The following is a 19238-nucleotide window of genomic DNA, read 5'->3' as shown; positions in this document are numbered from 1 at the left end:
TCAGCTCAGGTCATGATCCCAGGGTCCTGGGATGGAGCCCCACGTCGGGCTCCCTGCTCCGTGGGAAGCCTGCTTCTCCCTCTCCCACTCCCCCGCTTGTGTTCCCTCTCTCGCGGTGTCTTTCTGTCAAATAAATAAATAATAAAATATTAAAAAAAAATAGAAAGTGTAAATTGCATGTGTGATTCCCATCATATTTCTATTGGAATATGCTACTCTAAAGCACTCTTGCCCACACTCCCTCACTGCACTTCATAAAGAGCCACTCAGAATGCAAACACTTGGACCCAAGCATCCAAGGCCCCGAGGCCTGACCGAGCAGAGATAAAGGGTAACCTGGACAGATGTTGCCGGAAAGAAACTGCTGGGAGCTGTTGCTGACAGGGTTGCTGGCGATGCATGTGAAGTTGGGATGATTTTCACCACTTGTCCAAGAGACGTTGAGGTGAGGTCCCCCTTGGGACTCAAAGGTTCCTTTTGGTATGGGGGTCCATCTATATGTCACATTGTGTCCACTGTCCTCCACTGAGCATGTCAGGCTGACCCTGCAGATGCCATCCTCAGCAAGCCCAGGATGCCAGGTAATTGTTGGCTTCTTCAATCTCCCTGTGTGACGAGAAAGACAGACCTAAATGCAGAGTCAGGTCTGCCTGCTGGGCAGTCACCATGTCTTCACTCAATCGGAATATACTCATTAAGTTGTGTGTTGACACTGCATTAGGGCTGAGAAAGTGCCTCCAGAAGTCACAGGCATTTTGGAGTGCACCTGGCCTTTCTCTTGGTAGTCATGAAATCTCAGACATATCACTTCACCTCTTTGGGCCTTTGATGCTCAGATGTTAAATAAAGGAGTTAATGAGAACTGGAAAAAAAGATACCACATCACTCTATACAGTACCTTGTGAAGAACTAGCAAACCCAGTGACACAGGTAAGTACAATGTCCCATGTGCTTTGAAGACTCTTGAAGACTTACATGTTGAGGTTCCATCATCTAAGTTTTTTACCCAGGAGATAAAGTGTAAAGAGGTGAGTGCAGTGCTGACATAGAGTTAGTGCTCAATAAATGTTAGCAATTTTAAAAGAAATATAACATTGTCTCCAGTTGTTTCCAGTTTATTATTATTTTTACCTAATCTTCTTGTCTTTTTTAAATATTTGAGTCACAGTATGCTATAGATGTGGACTAGCTGATTTCCAGCATATTTTAACAGGACCACGCACAGTGATTCTTCACAGATACTTAGACACCAACAAACCCAGGCAGGGGATGTGATGACCATGTCTGGATGGTACAGGTGAAGGAGCTGGCAAATGTAAGCCCAACTGTCAAGACAAGCTCCTGCGAGGCCCAAGCCTGAGGAGAAGACTGCAAGTTCTGTCCCTCCCACTCGGGAGAGCCAAGCAACTGTCCCTCGTGGAGGTCATAGGGTCTTTGGACACTAAAGCCTTTCTCCTCAGTCTTCTCTGAGTCCACTCCAGCCAGCTGTGCCCTTATATTCTATAAAAATGCAGGTTGAAGAGTTCTGAGACTCACCTGATATGCAGTGCAGGAGGACAGGAGCAAGTACTGAAGGTTGGGTGGTGGAGATTAACTGGAAGCTTAGTAAAAGGGGGACCTTGGCAGGTAGATTTTGCCCAGCTGCTGGTTGGAAATTTTTCCTCCTGTGAGTTGACTGGTCTGGACTCAATAGCTTTCCTAGTGATCTGAGGCATTTTGGTAGGAGGAGAGGCTCAAGGGAGGAGGGAGGCAGGGAAAGCAGCAAAGAGGAGAAACATCTCAGGGAAGGAATCTAATGATGAGTGCTCTGCTCAGAAACTCACCGTAGACCAGCAGGGTGATGTGTTTTGTGCTGATGACTCCGGAGGCCTTTGAGCATACATAGGCATAGTAGTGGCCAGCATTCTCCATCTTTAGCTGGCCAATCATCAGGGAGTAGTCTTGGCTAGAGTTCTTGTTGGGATCCTTGAACTTAATGAATGAATCAGCTGTTGCTGCTTCTTTCTGCTCTTTGCTGATAATAGATGTGTTAAACATCCAGATGACATTCTCTCCGGAGTGACTGGCCGAGAGTGTTAGGGGCAGGGTGACTGACTCCCCCAGGATCCCCACCACCATCTCCCCCATTGACTCTCCTCTGGAGGCTCCTGGAGCTGCAGTCAGAGATGAAACATTGCGGCTTCAGTCATTGGCTCTCTTCTCTTAACCCTCAGCCTGCCTGAAGGAGATAGAAGCCCCATAGGCTCTCCTGCCCATACCTCCTTTCCCTTCCTCTGATGAGGCATCCAATGAACACTTGTCATGGACAGATATGCACCTGGCTCTGCCTTTTGCATACTCAGGCCTCTCTTGCCCTCCCTGTCCTTCTGAGGAGACCTCAGGAGATACCTCCCCCAAACAAAGAACAAACTAGATCTCTTCATCCGTATTCTCTTCCCTTCCCTTGCTCTACCCTTAGGGTTTCACAGTTCCCTGGGAGTTCCCAAGTACCCTGCCAGTCTCTCTCAGGCCCCAGAGGGTAGAGAACAAGAATTTTTCAAGCCTGTCTTCTTCCCCACTCCACCTGTGTCCTGCCAGAATCCTGGCGGTTTAGACTTCATAGCTGCTCAGACCATTTCTAGAATCCCCTGGAGGGCCTAAGTGGAACCTGTACCTGTACAGAACTGCCGGGCATGGACGGGGCTGGAGGTGTTCTGGCTGACTGGGTTCCTGGCTGTGCAGATATATGGCAGGTCTGGGTCACACAGCCTCCAGTGGATGATGAAAGTGGAGCCCTCATGGGATTCAGAAGCATGAGAATCCCTCAGGGTCCAGCTGTACAGAACACTTGTCCCTGCCCTCTCCACAAAGCAAATCAAGGTAATGTTACAGGAGCCACTATCAGACATGTTCACAGACTTCATGATGACTTGAGGCTCCGGCACCTGCTCTGTAGGGACAACAGCAATGAGGAGATTACTCAGATCTTTGCTGCAGCAGGAAAGGGCTGGGAGAAGGTGGTGATGATAGAAGACCTAGGGATAGAAGGAAGAAGCCAGAAGACCTGTTCCAGGGGAAGTTTTCTCTTAGCTTCCCACTGCAGCCTAGACCGAGTGCCTCTCTTCTACACTTCCATAAATCCTGTATAGGTGTTATCTCCGTGACTCAACATGACACTAGTGTGATTACTCCTCTCTCCCCACATCAGTATATGAACTACTTGAGGACAGGGCCAATGCCTGTGCCTGAATATCTAACACCTGAATGGCCCATGAAAGTCTCTCTTGAGTGTTTGGTGAATAAATAGATAAATTAGGCAGTCCCAAACACTGTGGAACAGGGAGCTCTGCCTCCAGAATTTGAGTTGTTTTTGCCTTTTAGTCTGAATTTATGACCATTGTGCTTCCAGACCTTCTTCCTGATCCTTTCCTTTCCCTTTGTTCCATTTCCTCTATCCACAGTGTGTGTGTGTGTGTGTGTGTGTGTGTGTGTGTGTGTGTGTGTGTTTAAGTTTGCTTTTTTGGAGGAATTGGTAATACATAAAATTGAAAAGATACAAAAAGTGTACATAATTAAAAAAGCAAGCTTTCTTGTCTCCAGCTACCTATTTCCTCTCCCCAAGAATTACTGTTGTGAATTTCTTATTGATCTTTCTAGAAATATTCTAGGTATAGATACATACATGATAGTATACTATATTTATACTGTCCTGAACCCTCTAAAATTTAATAATACATTGGATTTCTGGCGAAGATGGTGGAGTAGAAGAACCCTAAGCTCACTTATCCCATGGATACAACTAGGTAACACCCACATCAATGTAAACAACCCAGAAAATGACCTGAAGACTGCCAGAACAAATGCTCCACAGCTAAACGTATAGAAGAGGTCACATCAAAGAGGGTAGGAAAGGCAGAGATGCAGCTGGGAGCTAAATGGACCCATAGAACTGTCCATGGGAGGGAGGGATGGTGTGGGTGCAGAGGAGGGACAGAAACAGACTCTCACACAGGGAAGATGAATCCCCATAACATTTGATTTTGAAAAACCAGAGGGGCCTAATTTCATGAGTTCTTATAATCAGCGGGGCTTAACACCTGGAACTTTAAAAATCAGCTGGCTGGGCTCTGGGAGGGGGAGAGGAAACTGAATCCCTGCCCTTAAAGAGGCAGCACAACAAACAGCATAGAAGCAGCAGTTTGAAAAACACCTGGAATATATGGGAAGGAGATTTGTTTACTAATCTCAGAGCATGTGCTGGAGGGGCAGAGATCATTGGGAGACTTCTCCAGGAACAAAGGAGCTGGAGGACATCATTTCCCTCCTCTGTGCCCCTCCCCAGCCTAGGCACATTGACACCTGTGGGAACCAGTGCAGTGCCAACTCAATACCTAACTTGCTAATAGCACACTCGACCCCCACATTTTCCAATAGACATGCCCCTTCCAGTCATGCCTCCATTCCCAGTCCCCTCCCACAGCAGATCTGTACACACCTTGCTAACACCAGACACCTTGCCCTCCACCCAACCCCCACTTCTGCAGATCTGCCCCCTCCAACCCAGCTTGCCTGGGTCCCATTTGCTATAGGTCCCCTCCTTTAGCCCACTGGTGCAAACCTTGATAACACTGCCCAACTTGCCCCTGGGTTCTCCTGTGGTCCTGCCCCCTCCAATGTGCCCTGGCCAAAGCCCATCCAAAGTGGTGCCACAAAACTGGCAGTGTGCAAGGAGTGCCAGCAGGGGCCAGCACCACTCCAAAGTGATTCCTGTTCCAAGAAGAAGGGAAGATAATCACACACACACACACACACACACACACACACACACACACACACACTAGTCCAACCATGGCCCTAGCAATGTGCTAAGGGCAGACATCTGGTCTCAGTGCAGGCCTTGCCCACCAATCAAAGCTTCTCAGGGAACAAAACAGGGAAAGCACCCTGTATTCAGTGCTATTGCATCTCTGGCAAATGCCTGGTCTAACTCAAGCCCAGGCAGCCCTAGACTGGCCCACTAATAATTACACAAGGACCAAACCCCGCCCACAACAAGCAAGGATGTCATTGCAGATGACTGGACTGAAGGCAAAAGTACCTCAGCCACACCAGTAGGGCATACACAACACATATAGGAGATACCCCTAAAGCTCCAATTTCTGGTGAATGGGAACATTGCACTTCAGGGCACTCCAGGACCCCTTCTTTATAAGGCCACTACTTTCAAGAGCATGAGACACAACTGACTTTCCTACCACATATAAGCAGACACAGATGGGAGGGATGGGGTGGCTGGTGATGGACATTGAGGAGGGTATGTGCTATGTGAGCACTGTGAATTATGTAAGACTGATGAATCACAGACCTTACCCCTGAAACAAATAGTACATTATATGTTAATAAAAAAAATAAACAGACACAGAGAATTAGACAAAATGAGGAGATAGAGGAATATGTCCCAGATGAAAGAACAGGACAGACTCATGGCAACAGAGATAAAAGAAACTGAGATAAGTAATATGCCGGATGGAGAATTTCAAGTAATGGTCATGAGGATACTCACTGAACTTGAGAAGAATGGAGGACCTCAGTGAGACCTTTAAAAAAGAAATGGAAAACATAAAAAAGAACCAAGCAGAGAATAAGAACTCAATAACTGAAATTAAAAATATTTGGATGGGGCGCCTGGGTGGCTCAGTCGTTAAGTGTCTGCCTTCGGCTCAGGTCATGATCCCAGGGTCCTGGGATCGAGTCCCACATCGGGCTCCCTGCTCAGCGGGGAGCCTGCTTCTCCCTCTCCCACTCCCCCTGCTTGTGTTCCTGCTCTCGCTGTCTCTGTCTGTCAAATAAATAAATAAAATCTTTAAAAAAAATATTTGGATGGAGGGGCACTTGGGTGGCACAGTCAGTTAAACATCCGACTCTTGCTTTCAGCTCAGGTTGTGATCTCAGGGTCGTGAGATTGAGCCCCACTTTGGGCTCCATGCTCAGCATGGAGTCTGCTTGAGATTCTTCTTCTTCCTCTGTCCCTCCCACTCATGATCTCTCTCTCTCTCTCTAAAATAAGTAAATAAATCTTAAAAAAAATACACAGATGGAATAAAAAGTAGACTAGAAGAAGCAGGTGAATGAATCAGTGACCTAGAGGACAGAGTAATGGAAAGCAATCAAGGTGAATGGGAGAGAGGAAAAAAATAATAAAAACTGAAAATAGACTTAGGGAATTCAGCAACACCATCAAGTGTAATAGCATTCTCAATATAGTGATTCCAGGAGAAGAGAGAGAAAGGGGAGCAGAAAATTCATTTGAAGAAATAATAGTTGAAAACTTACTGAATCTGAGGAAGGAGACAGAAATCCAGATCTAGGAGGCACAGAGAGCCCCCAAAAGTCAACCCAAGAAGGTTTGCACCAAAATACATAGTAATTAAAATGGCAAAAAGTAGGGCGCCTGGGTGGCTCAGTTGGTTAAGTGACTGCCTTCAGCTCAGGTCATGATCCTGGAGTCCCGGGATCGAGTCCCACATCGGGCTCCCTGCTCGGCGGGGAGTCTGCTTCTCCCTCTGACCCTCCCCCCTCTCATGTACTCTCTCTCTCTCTCATTCTCACTCTCTCAAAATAAATAATAAATAAATCTTAAAAAAAATAAAATGGCAAAAAGTAGTGATAAGGAATTTTAAAAACAGCAAGAGAAAACAGTTACATACAAGGAAGATCCCATAATGCTATGAGGTAATTTTTTTAGCAGAAACTTTGTAGGCCAGAAGGGTGTGTCATGATATATTCAAAATGCTGAAAGGAAAAAACCTGCAACCAAGAATATTCTATCCAGCAAAAGCTACCATTTAGAATAGAAGGAGAAACAAAGAGTTTCCCAGACAAAAGTTAAAGGAATTCATGACTACTAAACTAGCCCTATAAGAAATGTTAAAGGGGATTCTTTGAGTGGAAAGGAAAGATCAGAAGTAGGAGTAAGAAAAGTAGGAAGCACAAAAGCAGTAAAAGTAAGTTTATCTATAGAAATCAATCAAAGGATTCACTAAAAGGATATAAAGTATTTCACCATATACCAAAACCGTGTGAGGGAGAGGAGTAAAAAATATGTTCAAATTTAAGTGACCATCAACTTAATATAGACTGCTATATGGAGAAGATGTTATATAAAAACCTATAATGGTAAGCACAAATCAAAACTAGTAATAGATATGCAAAAAATAAATGGAACAGAATCTAAGCATATCACTAAAGAAAGCCAACAAACCATGATACAAGAGAGCAAGAAAAGAAACAGAGAATAACTACAAAAATAACCATAAACAAGTAACAAAATGGCAATAAGTACATACCTATCAATAATTATTTTGAATGCAAATGGACTGAAAGCTCCAATCAAAAGACATAGGGTGACAGAATGGATAAAAAAGCAAGACCTATCTATGTGCTGCCTCCAAGAGCCTCATTTCAGACCTAAAGACGCATGCAGATTGAAACTGAAGGGATGGAAAAGAAGTTAGTATGCTAGTGGAAATGAAAAGAAAGCTGGGGACGCAATACTTGTATTGGACAAAATAGACTTTTAAACAAAGACTGTAACAAGAGACAAAAAAGGACACTATATAATCATAAAGGGTACAATCCAACAAGAAGATGTAACAATTGTAAATATTTATGCACCCAACATGGGAGTACCCAAATACACAAAACAGCTAATAACAAATGAAAAGGAAGTAATTGATACAATAGTAGATACCCCACCATTCAATAGTACAATACCCCACTTGCATCAATGGAGAGATAATCCAAACAGAAAAGCAACAAGGAAACAAATGGCTTTGGATGACATATTGGACCAGATGAATCTAACAGATATATTCAGAACATTTCATCCTAAAACAGTAGAATACACATTCTTTTCAAGTGCACATCAAACATTCTTCAGGGTAGGTCACATACTAGGCCACTAAACAAGTCTCAACAAGTTTACAAAGATCAAAGTCGTATCATGCATCTTTTCTGACAACAACACTATGAAACTAGAAATCAATCACAAGAAGAAATTTGGGAAGAACACAAATACATGGAGGTTAAATAACATGCTACTAAACAATGAATGGGTCAACCAAGTCAAAGAAGAAATAAAAAAATACATGGAGACAAATGAAAATGAAAACACAGTGGTCCAAAATCTTTGGGATGCAGCAAAAGCTGTTCTAAGAAGGAAGTTTAGAGCTATATAGGCCTACCTCAAGAAGGAAGAAAAATCTCAAATACACAACCTAACTTTATACCTAAAGGAGCTAGAAAAAGAAGAACAAACAAAACCCGAAACCAGTAGAAGGAAGGAAATAATCTATATTAGAGCAGAAATAAATGAAACAGAAGCTAAAAAAACAACAGAACAGATCAATGAAACCAGGAGCTTGTTCTTTGAAAAGATCAACAGGGGTGCCTGGGTGGCTCAGTCAGTTAAGGGTCTGCCCCCCATCCTGGGGTCCTGGGATCGAGCCCCACATCAGGCTCCCTGCTCAGCAGGGGGCTTACTTCTCCTTCTCCCTCTGCTGTTCCCCCTGCTTGTGCTCTCTCTCAAATAAATAAATAAGTAAAATCTTTTTTTAAAAAAAGAAAAGATCAACAACATTGATAAACCTTTAGCCAGTCTGGGGTGGGGGAGAAGGGAGGGGGAGAGAAAGAGATATATAGAGAGAGACTCAAATAAACAAAATCAGAAACAAAAGAGGAGAAATAACAACTCACATCACAGAAATACAAAGGATTATAAGAGAATATTACGAAAAATTATATGCCACCAAATTGGATAATCTAGAAGAGATGGATGAAATCCTAGAAACATATAACCTCCCAAAACTGAATCATAAAGAAATAGAAAACAGGAACAGACTGATTACCAGCAATAAAATAGAATCAATAATAAAAACACTCTCCCAAAATAAAAGTCCAGCACCAGACAGCTTCATAGATGAATTCTACCAGTTAAAGAAGAATTAATGCGTATTATTCTCAAACTATTCCAAAAGATAAAAGAGGAAAGAAAGCTTGCAAATTCATTCTATGAGGCCAGCATTACTCTGATTCCAAAACCAGATAAAGACACTACAAATGAAAAAAAGAAAACTACAGGCCAATATTTCTGATGAACATAGATGCAAAATCCTCAACAAAATATTAGCAAACTGAGTCCAACAATACATTTAACAAATCATTCACCACGATTGATTGTGGTGGGATGCAAAGGTGGTTCAATATTTATTTATTTATTCCTGGGATGCAAAGGTGGTTCAATATTCACAAATCAATCAACATGGTACATTACATCAACACGAGGAAGGATAAAAACCATTTGATCATTTAAATAGATACAGAAAAAGCATTTGGCAAACTACAACATCCATTCATTATAAAAATCCTCAACAAAGTAGGTTTAGAGGGAACATACCTCAACATAGTAAAGGCCATATATAAAAAACGCACAGCTGATGTTTTACTCAGTGGTGAATAATTGAGAGCTTCCCCACTAAGGTCAGGAACAAGACAAGGATGTCCACTCTCACCACTTTTATTCAACATAGTACTGGGTGTCCTAGCCACAGCAATCAGACAACAAAAAGAGATAAAAGACATCCAAATTGGTAACAAAGAAGTAAAATTTTCACTATTTGCAGATGACATGATGCTATGTATAGAAAACCCTAAAGATTCTACCAAAAAACTACTAGAACTGATAAATGAATTCAGTAAGGTTGCAGGATTCAAAATCAATATATAGAAATCCATTGCATTTATATACACTGATAATGAAGAAGCAGAAAGAGAAATTAAGAAAATAATCTCATTTACAATTGCACCAAAAATAAAGAAATACTCAGGAATAAATTTAACCAAGGGGGTGAAAGACCTGTACTCTGAAAACTGTAAAACACTAATGAAAGAAATTGGAGATGACCTAAATAAATGGAAAGATATTCCATGCTCATGGATTGGAAGAACAAATATTATTAAAATGTCCATGTAACCCAAAGCAATCTACAGATTTAAGGCAATCCCTATCAAAATACCAAAAACATTTTTCACAGAACTAGAACAAACAATCCTAAAATTTGTAGGGAACCATACAAGAACCTGAATAGTCAAAGCAATCTTGAAAAAGAAGAACAAAACTGGAGTTAGCCTGATACCAGATTTCAAGATATGCTACAAAGCTGAAGTAATCAAAGCAGTATGGTTTGGCACCAAAATGGACACATAGATAAATGGAACAAAATAGAGAGCCAAAAAATAAACCCACGATTACATGATCAATTAGTCTTTGACAAAGGAGGCAAGAATATGCAATGGGAAGAAGACAGTCAACAGATGGTGTTAAGAAAACTGGAAAGCTACATGCAAAAGAAAGAAACTGAACCACTTTTTTACATCATATACAGAAATAAACTCAAAATGGACTAAGGACCTAAATGTGAGACTTGAAACCATAAAAATCCTAGAAGAGAGCACAGGCAGTAATTTCTCTAACTTAGCTATAGCAACATTTTTATAGATATGTCTCCTGAGACACGGGCAACAAAAGCAAAAATAAACTGTTGGGACTACATCAAAATAAAAAGCTTCTGCACATCAAAAGAAACAATCAACAAAACTAAAAGACAACCTACTGAATGGGAGAAGATATTTGTAAATGACATATTTGATAAAGGGTTAGTATCCAAAATATATAAAGAACTTATACAACTCAACACCCCCAAAATAAATAATCCAATTAAAAATGGGCAGAAAACATGAACATTTTCCCAAAGAAGACATCCAGATGGCCAACAGACACATGAAAAGTTGCTCATAATCACTAGTCATCAGGGAAATGCAAATCAAAACCACAGTGAGATATCATCTCATACCAGTCAGAATGGCTAAAATAAAAAACACAAGAAACAGCAAGTGTTAGCAAGGATGTGGAGAAAAAGGAACTCTCGTGCACTGTTGGTGGGAATGCAAATTAGTGCAGCCACTGTGGCTACAGTACGGAGGTTCCTCAACAAGTTAAAAATAGAACTAACACATGATCCAGTAATTCCAGGACTGGGTATTTACCCAATGAATATGAAAACACTAATTTGAAAAGATATATGCACCCTTGTGTTTGTAACAGCATTATTTACTATAGCTAAATTACAGAAGCAGCCCAAATGTCTATCGATAGATGATTGGATAAAGAAGATGTGGTGTATATATATGAATATTAGTCAGCCATAAGAAGGAGTGAAATCTTTTTTTTAAATTTTTATTGTTATGTTAATCACCATATATTACATCATTAGTTTTTGATGTAGTGTTCCATGATTCATTGTGTGTGCATAACACCCAGTGCCCATGCAGAATGTGCCCTCTTTAATACCCATCACCAGGCTAACCCATCCCCCCACCCCCCTCCCCTCTAGAACCCTCAGTTTGTTTTTCAGAGTCCATCGTCTCTCATGGTTCGTCTCCCCCTCTGACTTACTCCCCTTCATTCTTCCCCTCCTACTATCTTCTTCTTTTTCTTTTTTCTTAACATATGTTGCATTATTTGTTTCAGAAGTACAGATCTGAGATTCAACAGTCTTGCACAATTCACAGCGCTCACCATAGCACATACCCTCCCCAATGTCTATCACCCAGCCACCCCAACCCCCCCACCCCCCACCACCCAGCAACCCAGTTTGTTTCCTGAGATTAAGAATTCCTCATCTCAGTGAGGTCATATGATACATGTCTTTCTCTGATTGACTTATTTCACTCAGCATAACACCCTCTAGTTCCATCCACGTCGTTGCAAATGGCAAGATCTCATTCCTTTTGATGGCTGCATATATTCCATTGTGTATATATACCACATCTTCTTTATCCATTCATCTGTCGATGGACATCTTGGCTCTTTCCACAGTTTGGCTATTGTGGACATTGCTGCTATAAACATCGGTGTGCACGTATCCCTTTGGATCCCTACATTTGTATCTTTGGGGTAAATACCCAGTAGCGCAATTGCTGGATCGGATGGTAGCTCTATTTTCAACTGTTTGAGGAACCTCCATACTGTTTTCCAGAGTGGTTGCACCAGCTTGCATTCCCATCAACAGTGTAGGAGGGTTCCCCTTTCGAAGGAGTGAAATCTCATAATTTGTAACAACATGGATGGTTCTAGAGAATATTTTGCTAAGTGAAATAAGTCAGTCAGAGAAAGACAAAAACCATATGATTTCACTCATATGTGGGACTTAAGAAACAAAATGAACAAAGGAAAAAAGACAAACCAAAAAACAGATTCCTTACAGAGAACACACTGATGGTTGCCAGAGGGTGGGTAGGGGATGGGTGAACTAAGTGAAGGGGATTAAGAGTACACTTCTCATGATGAGCACCAGGTGATGTATGGAAGTGTTGAATCACCATATTGTACACCTGAAACTAATAGAACACTGTATGTTAACTATGCTGGAATTTTTAAAAAGTTAACAATATATGTTGGAAATTGTTTTATGTCGGTACATATTGAGTTCATTAATTCTATTTCTATTCACTGCATCGGATTCCATTTCTTTAACATATGCAGAGCACTCAACAAATCAATAAAAAAGGTCAAACTATCTGATAGAAAGATGCTGCCAATGGCTGAATTGTGTCTTCCCAAAGTTCATATCTTGAAGCCCTAATTCCCAGTACCTCAGAGCATGATTTTATTTGGATATAGGACTACATTTGGAGATAGAGGTCATTAAGTTAAAATGAGGTCATTAGAATGGTCTAATCCAAAATGACTGGTGTCCTTACAAGAAGAGGAGATTAGGAGACAAACAGAGGGACGACCATATGAGGACATATCGAAAAGACGACTATCTGCAAGCCTAATAGCAAGGTCTCAGAAGAAACTCAACCTGCTGGGCGCCTGGGTGGCTCAGTTGGTTAAGCGACTGCCTTCGGCTCAGGTCATGATCCTGGAGTCCCGGGATCGAATCCCGCATCGGGCTCCCTGCTCAGCGGAGAGTCTGCTTCTCCCTCGGACCCTCTTCCCTCTCGTGCTCTCTCTCAAATAAATCAATAAAATCTTAAAAAAAAAAAAAGAAACTCAACCTGCTGACAGCTTGATCTTGGACTTCCACCCTCCAGAACTGTGAAAATAAGTTTCCAGGGTTTGAACCACCCAGTTTGTGGTATTTTGTTATGGCAACCCTAGCAAGCTAGTGCAGATGGGTAAAGGCTATTAACAGAGTTGCAGAAAAGAAATACAAATGGCTCTTAAAAATATTTTGGCTGTGTTTTCACTCTTACATCTGTATTTATGGAACTGGGTGAAAAGGACCAACATGGTAGTCCTATTTGTCCTAGAGAGATAAACACCTAGGGAGAAAAAAATCTGCTTTTAAAAATAAAAGATCAGGGGCACCTGGGTGGCTCCGTCAGTTAAGCCTCTGCCTTTGCCTCAGGTCATGATCTCAGGGTCCTGGGATGGAGCCCCGCGTCCAGCTCTGTGCTCAGTAGGGAATCTGCTTGTCCCTCGCCCTCTGTTCCTCTCCCCTGCTCATGCTCTCTCTCTCTCACTCTCTCACTTTCTCAAACAAGCAAACAAACAAACAAATCTTAAAAGATAAATAAAAGATCAGGTGTTCCTGGGTGGCTTAGTTGGTTGAGCACCCAGCTCTTGATTTCAGCTCAGGTCATGATCTGGGGTCATAAGATTGAGCCCCGTGTGGAGTCTGCTTCAGATTCTCCCCCTCCCCCCACCTCCTCTCAAAATAAATACATAAAATCTTAAATGAATAAACAAATGATAAAAACCCACAGAAGCTCTCTGGAACTCACCATAGACATGCAACGTAAATTCCTTGTCAGTGGTGAATGTAGAAGTCTTTCGGTTTATCTGGGCTTTGTAGGATCCGGCATCTCTCAAAGTCAGGTTTCTGAGAGACAAGGAGAAACTGTTCCAGCTGATGGTTAGTCGGTCCTGGTAGCTTTTGGCCATAAAGAAAATCTGTTTTTCTGCAGTTGCTAAAGCAAGAGCACCTTGGGGACCATTCCAGGTGACGTGCTCAAACTCTGTGTCTACTGAAATGTTCAGGGGGAAAGTTACTGAACGCCCTAGAATCCCAGGCACCACTGTTGGGGTTGAGTCCTTTCCAGAGGCTCCTAGCCCTGCAGAGACAGAAGAGGGACTTGGAGGAGCAGCTGGACTCCTCAGCCTTCATTCATTCATTCATACATTCATTCATTCATTCATTCATTCATTCAATAAAAACATACTGGAAATAAATGTCAGATGTTGAGAAATGAAATGAAATTCCTGCCCTCCTCCCTCTAGGCTTGTTGCTCAGCAGAATCATTCATTCATTCCCTCACCTAGAAAACACTCTATCCCACAAACACATTTACAATAATCAGTAAAACAGACTTTCTGGGTTTCTGTCCCGGTGAAGAAATTAGCCTGGTGACTTTGGGTGAATTTTTGAATTTCCCTGAGAATCAGTTTACTCATCTATAAAACAGAAATGTTCACACCTATATTATCTTCCTTTAGGGGTATGGTAGAGATAGAATAAAAATAGGTTGCTGTAAATCATAAAGAAACAAAAGAAGTAAAAAAGGAGCATCTTGTAAAAAATGAGATGGGTTGATGGATGGCTAGTAGGGTGGATAAATGGACAGGTGTGTGAGAAGGGAAGTAAAGCCAGGGTGGGAAGCACATGCGTGTTAGTGCAAAATTCTTTTAAGTTTTCTCTGTGTTCAAAAATTTTCATAATAAAATGTCGACCACAAAAGGAGCCTTTCTCATCTCTATCTCGCTCTTCCCTTTCCTCATTGTCCAGGGGATCTCAGACTGGCTTTGCCTTGGCCAGGGAAATCTGGTCTGTCCTTAGGAACAAGGTTTGGGATTGGGAATAGTGAAGTAGCATGGATTCCACTTCTGATTTCCTCATCTCGGGGAAGACCAAGATCCCTGATAGACATTGTTACCATGGCTTCCACAGGCCCAGCATCAGTCGAGGCAGCTCATTTGCTTGCAGGGGCCCTGTGAGTGTCTGCTGGATGACCCCAGCCTGGATTCCGGATTCAAGGACTTCTGAGGCTCTGGAGAGTCCTCTGAAAATTCCTAATCAAATCAGATGTGTTCAGGACCCAGATTACTCCAGGAATCTGGGTGGAAAAGTAAGTAGAAAATGTTAGAGAGGGGCGCCTGTGTGGCTCAGTCGGTGAAGTGTCTGCCTTCGGCTCAGGTCATGATCCCGGGGTCCTGGAATCGAGCCCCGCATCGGGCTCCCTGCTCCGCGGGAAGCCTGCTTCCCTCTCTCCCATTCCCCCTGTTTGTGTTCCCCCTCTCACTGTGTCTCTCTCTCTCTGTCAAATAAATAAATAAAATCTAAAAAAAAAAAATGAAAATGTTAGAGAGAGAGGAAAAGCTGAAGCCCAGCCTGGAGGGATAGAAAGAGGCTGAGGTGTGCTCTGAAGGCCCAGAGGGTCCAGAGTTATGCAGACACATAGAAGAGACACTGAGACTAGTGCAGACTGGTACAGGGCCAGGGACTCGGGGGTGAGTCTCTAGCCATATCGGTCAAGCACTTGGACCTTGTAGAAAGGCAGCTAGAAGGACGCTGGGCTAGGCATCTTGGACAAGGTAGGCTAGGTCAGTTCAGGGGGATTCTGGGGGCAGTCAGAAAGCAGAAACTGGATTGGTGTGATGCTGGTTTGAAGCTACCTGAAAGAGAGATCTTCCCATCTGGAAGATACTGTTTATGATTGCTATGACATATTAGTACTTTGTAGAAATTACCTCGTTCAATCCTCAAAATTACCTGAAAATTAGCTCCTGTTTATAGACGAGGAGCTAAAATTTTGAGAGTTTTAGCCACTTGCTGAGACGACGGGGTTGGTTAGCTGCAGAGCCCAGATTCCACGTACATGATGCCCCAGAATGTGGAGGCCAAGAGCGTTGACACCCTCCATCCTAGGACCCCAGAAGGTCCTGAGTCTTGGCTGAGCACTTGTGATTGCACCCATCTCTCCTCACATCAAAGATAAGCAAAGGCACACAGACTGTCAGCAAGGGGAGTGGTATGTGGTTCATATGGGTCAAATCCTGTTACTGTTGCAGCAAACAATGCTACATGACTCCCAGTAGAGTGACAGGAGTCCCAGGTATCAGCTATCTTATTTTGAACTATGCCGTTTGGCAAATAATAAAAGAGTGTTCAATGATTGTGGTAACTGAATTTGGCTTCCCCGCCTTTAGTAGTTTCCAAATAATGCAGTTAGTGATTATTATAACAATCAGCCTCCACCAACTATGTGCCAAACGCTTGCTTACAGATATCATTTTTAATCTATAAAAGAGTCTTGCATGATACATTTTACTAATCACATTCTACATTTAAGAAACAACTTAAGAAACACACTCTAAATTTAAGAAACACAGCTAGGAAATAATGGAGCAAAGATTTAATTTCAAATGTTTCTGGTACTTGTAGGGGCAAAGGACAGGCTGCTCCAAGGTGGGCCACTTGGGCATGAAGATTATTCTGAGCTGAAGGCAATCGAGACCCTGTGGGCCCAAGAGAAACTTTTGCCCTTCCCTTAACTACATAGAAGAATCTAAATTGGGGGTCTTTCCCAGAATAAGGGTTACTAGCAGAGAATGAATTTTATCTGAGTGACCCATCTGCACGGCAGGGCAAACACCTAATTACCAAACATCTGCTCTTCTCTGCATTGCCCGGTGAACTACATTCCTTCCCTCTGAAGTCCCAGACCCCTTGCCCCCTTCTCCTTAGTTCGGGATGACAGAGATACCTCATTTTGCCTGATGGTCTTTGAAATTTCCACGTCTGTGTGGATTCCCTATATATATGCTATTAAATTTGATTTTTTCCTGTTAATCTGTCTTATGTCAATTTGATTCTTAGTCCAGCTAAAAGGACCTTGAAGGGGACAGGAATTCTTGCTCCCCAAAAAGGGGACGGGACATTCTTGCTCTCTGACATACTGAAGTGGAAGGACTTTTCACCCTACTGCTTCCTAAGTTCCTGAAACCACTCCTTGGAGACACAAAGGCATCAAAGAAACTCCCTGCTAGGGGTCCCTGGGTGGCTCAGTCAGTTAAGCGGCTGCCTTCGGCTCGTGATTCCAGAGTCCTGGGATTGAGCCCCGCATCGGGCTCCCTGCTCAGTGGGGAGTTTGTTTCTCCCTCTGACCCCACCCCACTCTTATGCTGTCTCTCTCGCTTCTTCAAATAAATAAACAAAATCTTAAAAAAAAAAAACAAAACTCCCTGCTAGACCAAAACAGTGAAGTTTGAGGTCATCCCCAACTGGTAGAGTTAGACAGAGGGAGATGCCTTGAAATTTACTTGCTGGTCATCTGAGGCTTGGGTGACATTCGATTGGTGAACTTCAGGTTGATCCAACACAGCCAGGAAGCACCCCAAGAGTTGGGTATGTATATAAGGAGCCATGATGCTTGTAATGTTTCCATGGTGAGCAAAGATGAGATGGAAAATGAAAAGAGATTGGACTGTACCCCAGCTCCAGAGTCTAGGCCCTGCCCCTGTGCATGCATCTGGGAGTTCTTCTAGAGCTTCCCTCGCTGCTCACCCCTCCAACCCCCACTGCTCTCAGGTCCCTAGGCTACCAGTGCTATCCTCCAAGGTCCCGGGAAAAACAGGATTCCCAGAGGGACAGTAGATGTCTCTGTACCAGGTGGCTGAGACTCTTCCTGGGGTACGGAGTCAGCTCTGCCCACTGGCCATGCTGCTGAGAGACATTTCCCAGAAACTAGCCGGACTTGGGCCTTGATGGGGAGGTAGGATGTGGGGAGAAAAGGACATTCAGAGAAGGCTACCTAGCCCAGGGCCACCAGACCATCTCCAGATCCCCAGGGAAGCCACTGTTTGGGATATATGATAAACACGGCAGACGTAGAAAGAAGCTCCGGCACTTCTCTGTGTCTCTAGGAAAGGGGGTGGCTTTTCATCAGAATTTCCTGTGTCTCTCTGTGTATTTTATCCACATTATACAGGGAACAAACTCATCACTCAGCATTTCTTAGCAGGAAAATGTCAGAGTGAGAGGAACATAGTCCGAGCCCAGAGTTATTTGAGACAGGGGCTAGAATGTCACCTACTCATATTGAGTGACTATGCATATGCACACACACACAGAAGAATAAGGTGGAACCCGCAGAAGAATTACCACAAGGAGAGGAGTCTCCTGATTTTACCAATAAGAACCCCAGCAAACAAAGTGACCAGCCCCAGGGGGACACCACTAGCAAGCGGTGGTGGCCATGATGGGGACTTACCCATGAACAGGAAGAGGAGACGGGTCCAGAGAAAGGAAGAGGGTATGTGTGGCTTGGTCTTCTGTGGTTTACTGGAGAAGGGCCGTAGAGCCCAGTTGTCTGGGTGTTGTGCTGAGCCTGCCATGATGATTTGCTTTTGGATCTCTGGCTGAAAGAGGAAGCACTTACCACAGATTCTCCTTTTGCACACTTGTGCTTCTCAGGAAGCCTTGTTTGTATCCGGCACCACAGACTCCTCCCACTTGCTCAGGCTGGGGAAGGGGTCCCGAGATCAAGAGTCGCTCGCTCTACCGACTGAGCCAGCCAGGTGCCCCTGTGGTAGCCTCTTCTCAGTGTGGGGTGGGTATCCTGGCTTGCTGCTGCTGAGTAGAATGTGGCAGCAGTGAGAAGCTGTCACTTCTGAGATTAGGTGACAAAAGATTGTGTCTTCCATCTTCGTGTCTCTCTCTCTCCTCTGCCCCCAGCTCCCTTTGCCAGGAGCCAGGTATTGTGTTGTGAGCAAAAGGCTTCGAGACAAGGAGCCAGGGAGACTGCCAGCCCAAACCCAGCAAGGAACTGATGTCTCCGTCAACGGTTGATGAGGACTTGAGGCTGCCGAGAGCCCCCGGTGAGACTGGCAGTGCCCGCCCGGCGAGGTGGGCAACCCCGCCCACGCCTTGACGGGCACTTTGTGAGACACCCAGACCCAGAGGCATCAGCTACGCTGTGCCTGGACTGCTCATCCGCAGAGACTGCGAGATAATAAATGCTTATTTTAAGCTGCTAAATTCTGTAATTTGTTACATAGCGATGGATTACAAGTAGCATGGTCCAATGAATTCACTGTTCTGCTTAAGCCAGTTTGCACTGGCTTCATGTCACATACAACCAAGAGGCTTTTTTTTTTTTAATTTTTTTAAAAGATTTTATTTATTTATTTGACAGAG

At 43.4% G+C, this 19238-nt stretch overlaps 1 protein-coding gene across 7 annotated transcripts in view; it reads right to left on the bottom strand.

Moving 5' to 3' along the window:
* The window catches only part of LOC113933380 (T-lymphocyte surface antigen Ly-9), a 28699-nt gene extending 10135 nt beyond the window's left edge, over positions 1-18564 (bottom strand). For 4 of the 7 annotated variants that reach the window (XM_027613406.2, XM_027613400.2, XM_027613401.2 and 1 more), the window contains exons 1-5: positions 18313-18468; positions 13828-14157; positions 2654-2929; positions 1824-2153; positions 337-606 (exon numbers count right to left, since the gene is read on the bottom strand). In XM_027613406.2, coding sequence (XP_027469207.2) covers positions 337-606; positions 1824-2153; positions 2654-2929; positions 13828-14157; positions 18313-18436 — 1330 coding nt within the window. In that variant the 5' untranslated portion in view covers positions 18437-18468. The other 3 variants (XM_027613403.2, XM_027613402.2, XM_027613404.2) reach the window with 3 other exon arrangements.
* Between the last annotated feature and the right edge of the window lie 674 nt (positions 18565-19238).

Source organism: Zalophus californianus, chromosome 10, assembly GCF_009762305.2.
Source record: "Zalophus californianus isolate mZalCal1 chromosome 10, mZalCal1.pri.v2, whole genome shotgun sequence".
In the NCBI taxonomy this organism is placed as follows: Eukaryota; Metazoa; Chordata; class Mammalia; order Carnivora; family Otariidae; genus Zalophus; species Zalophus californianus.
This window is presented reverse-complemented; position numbering and strand designations above follow the sequence as displayed.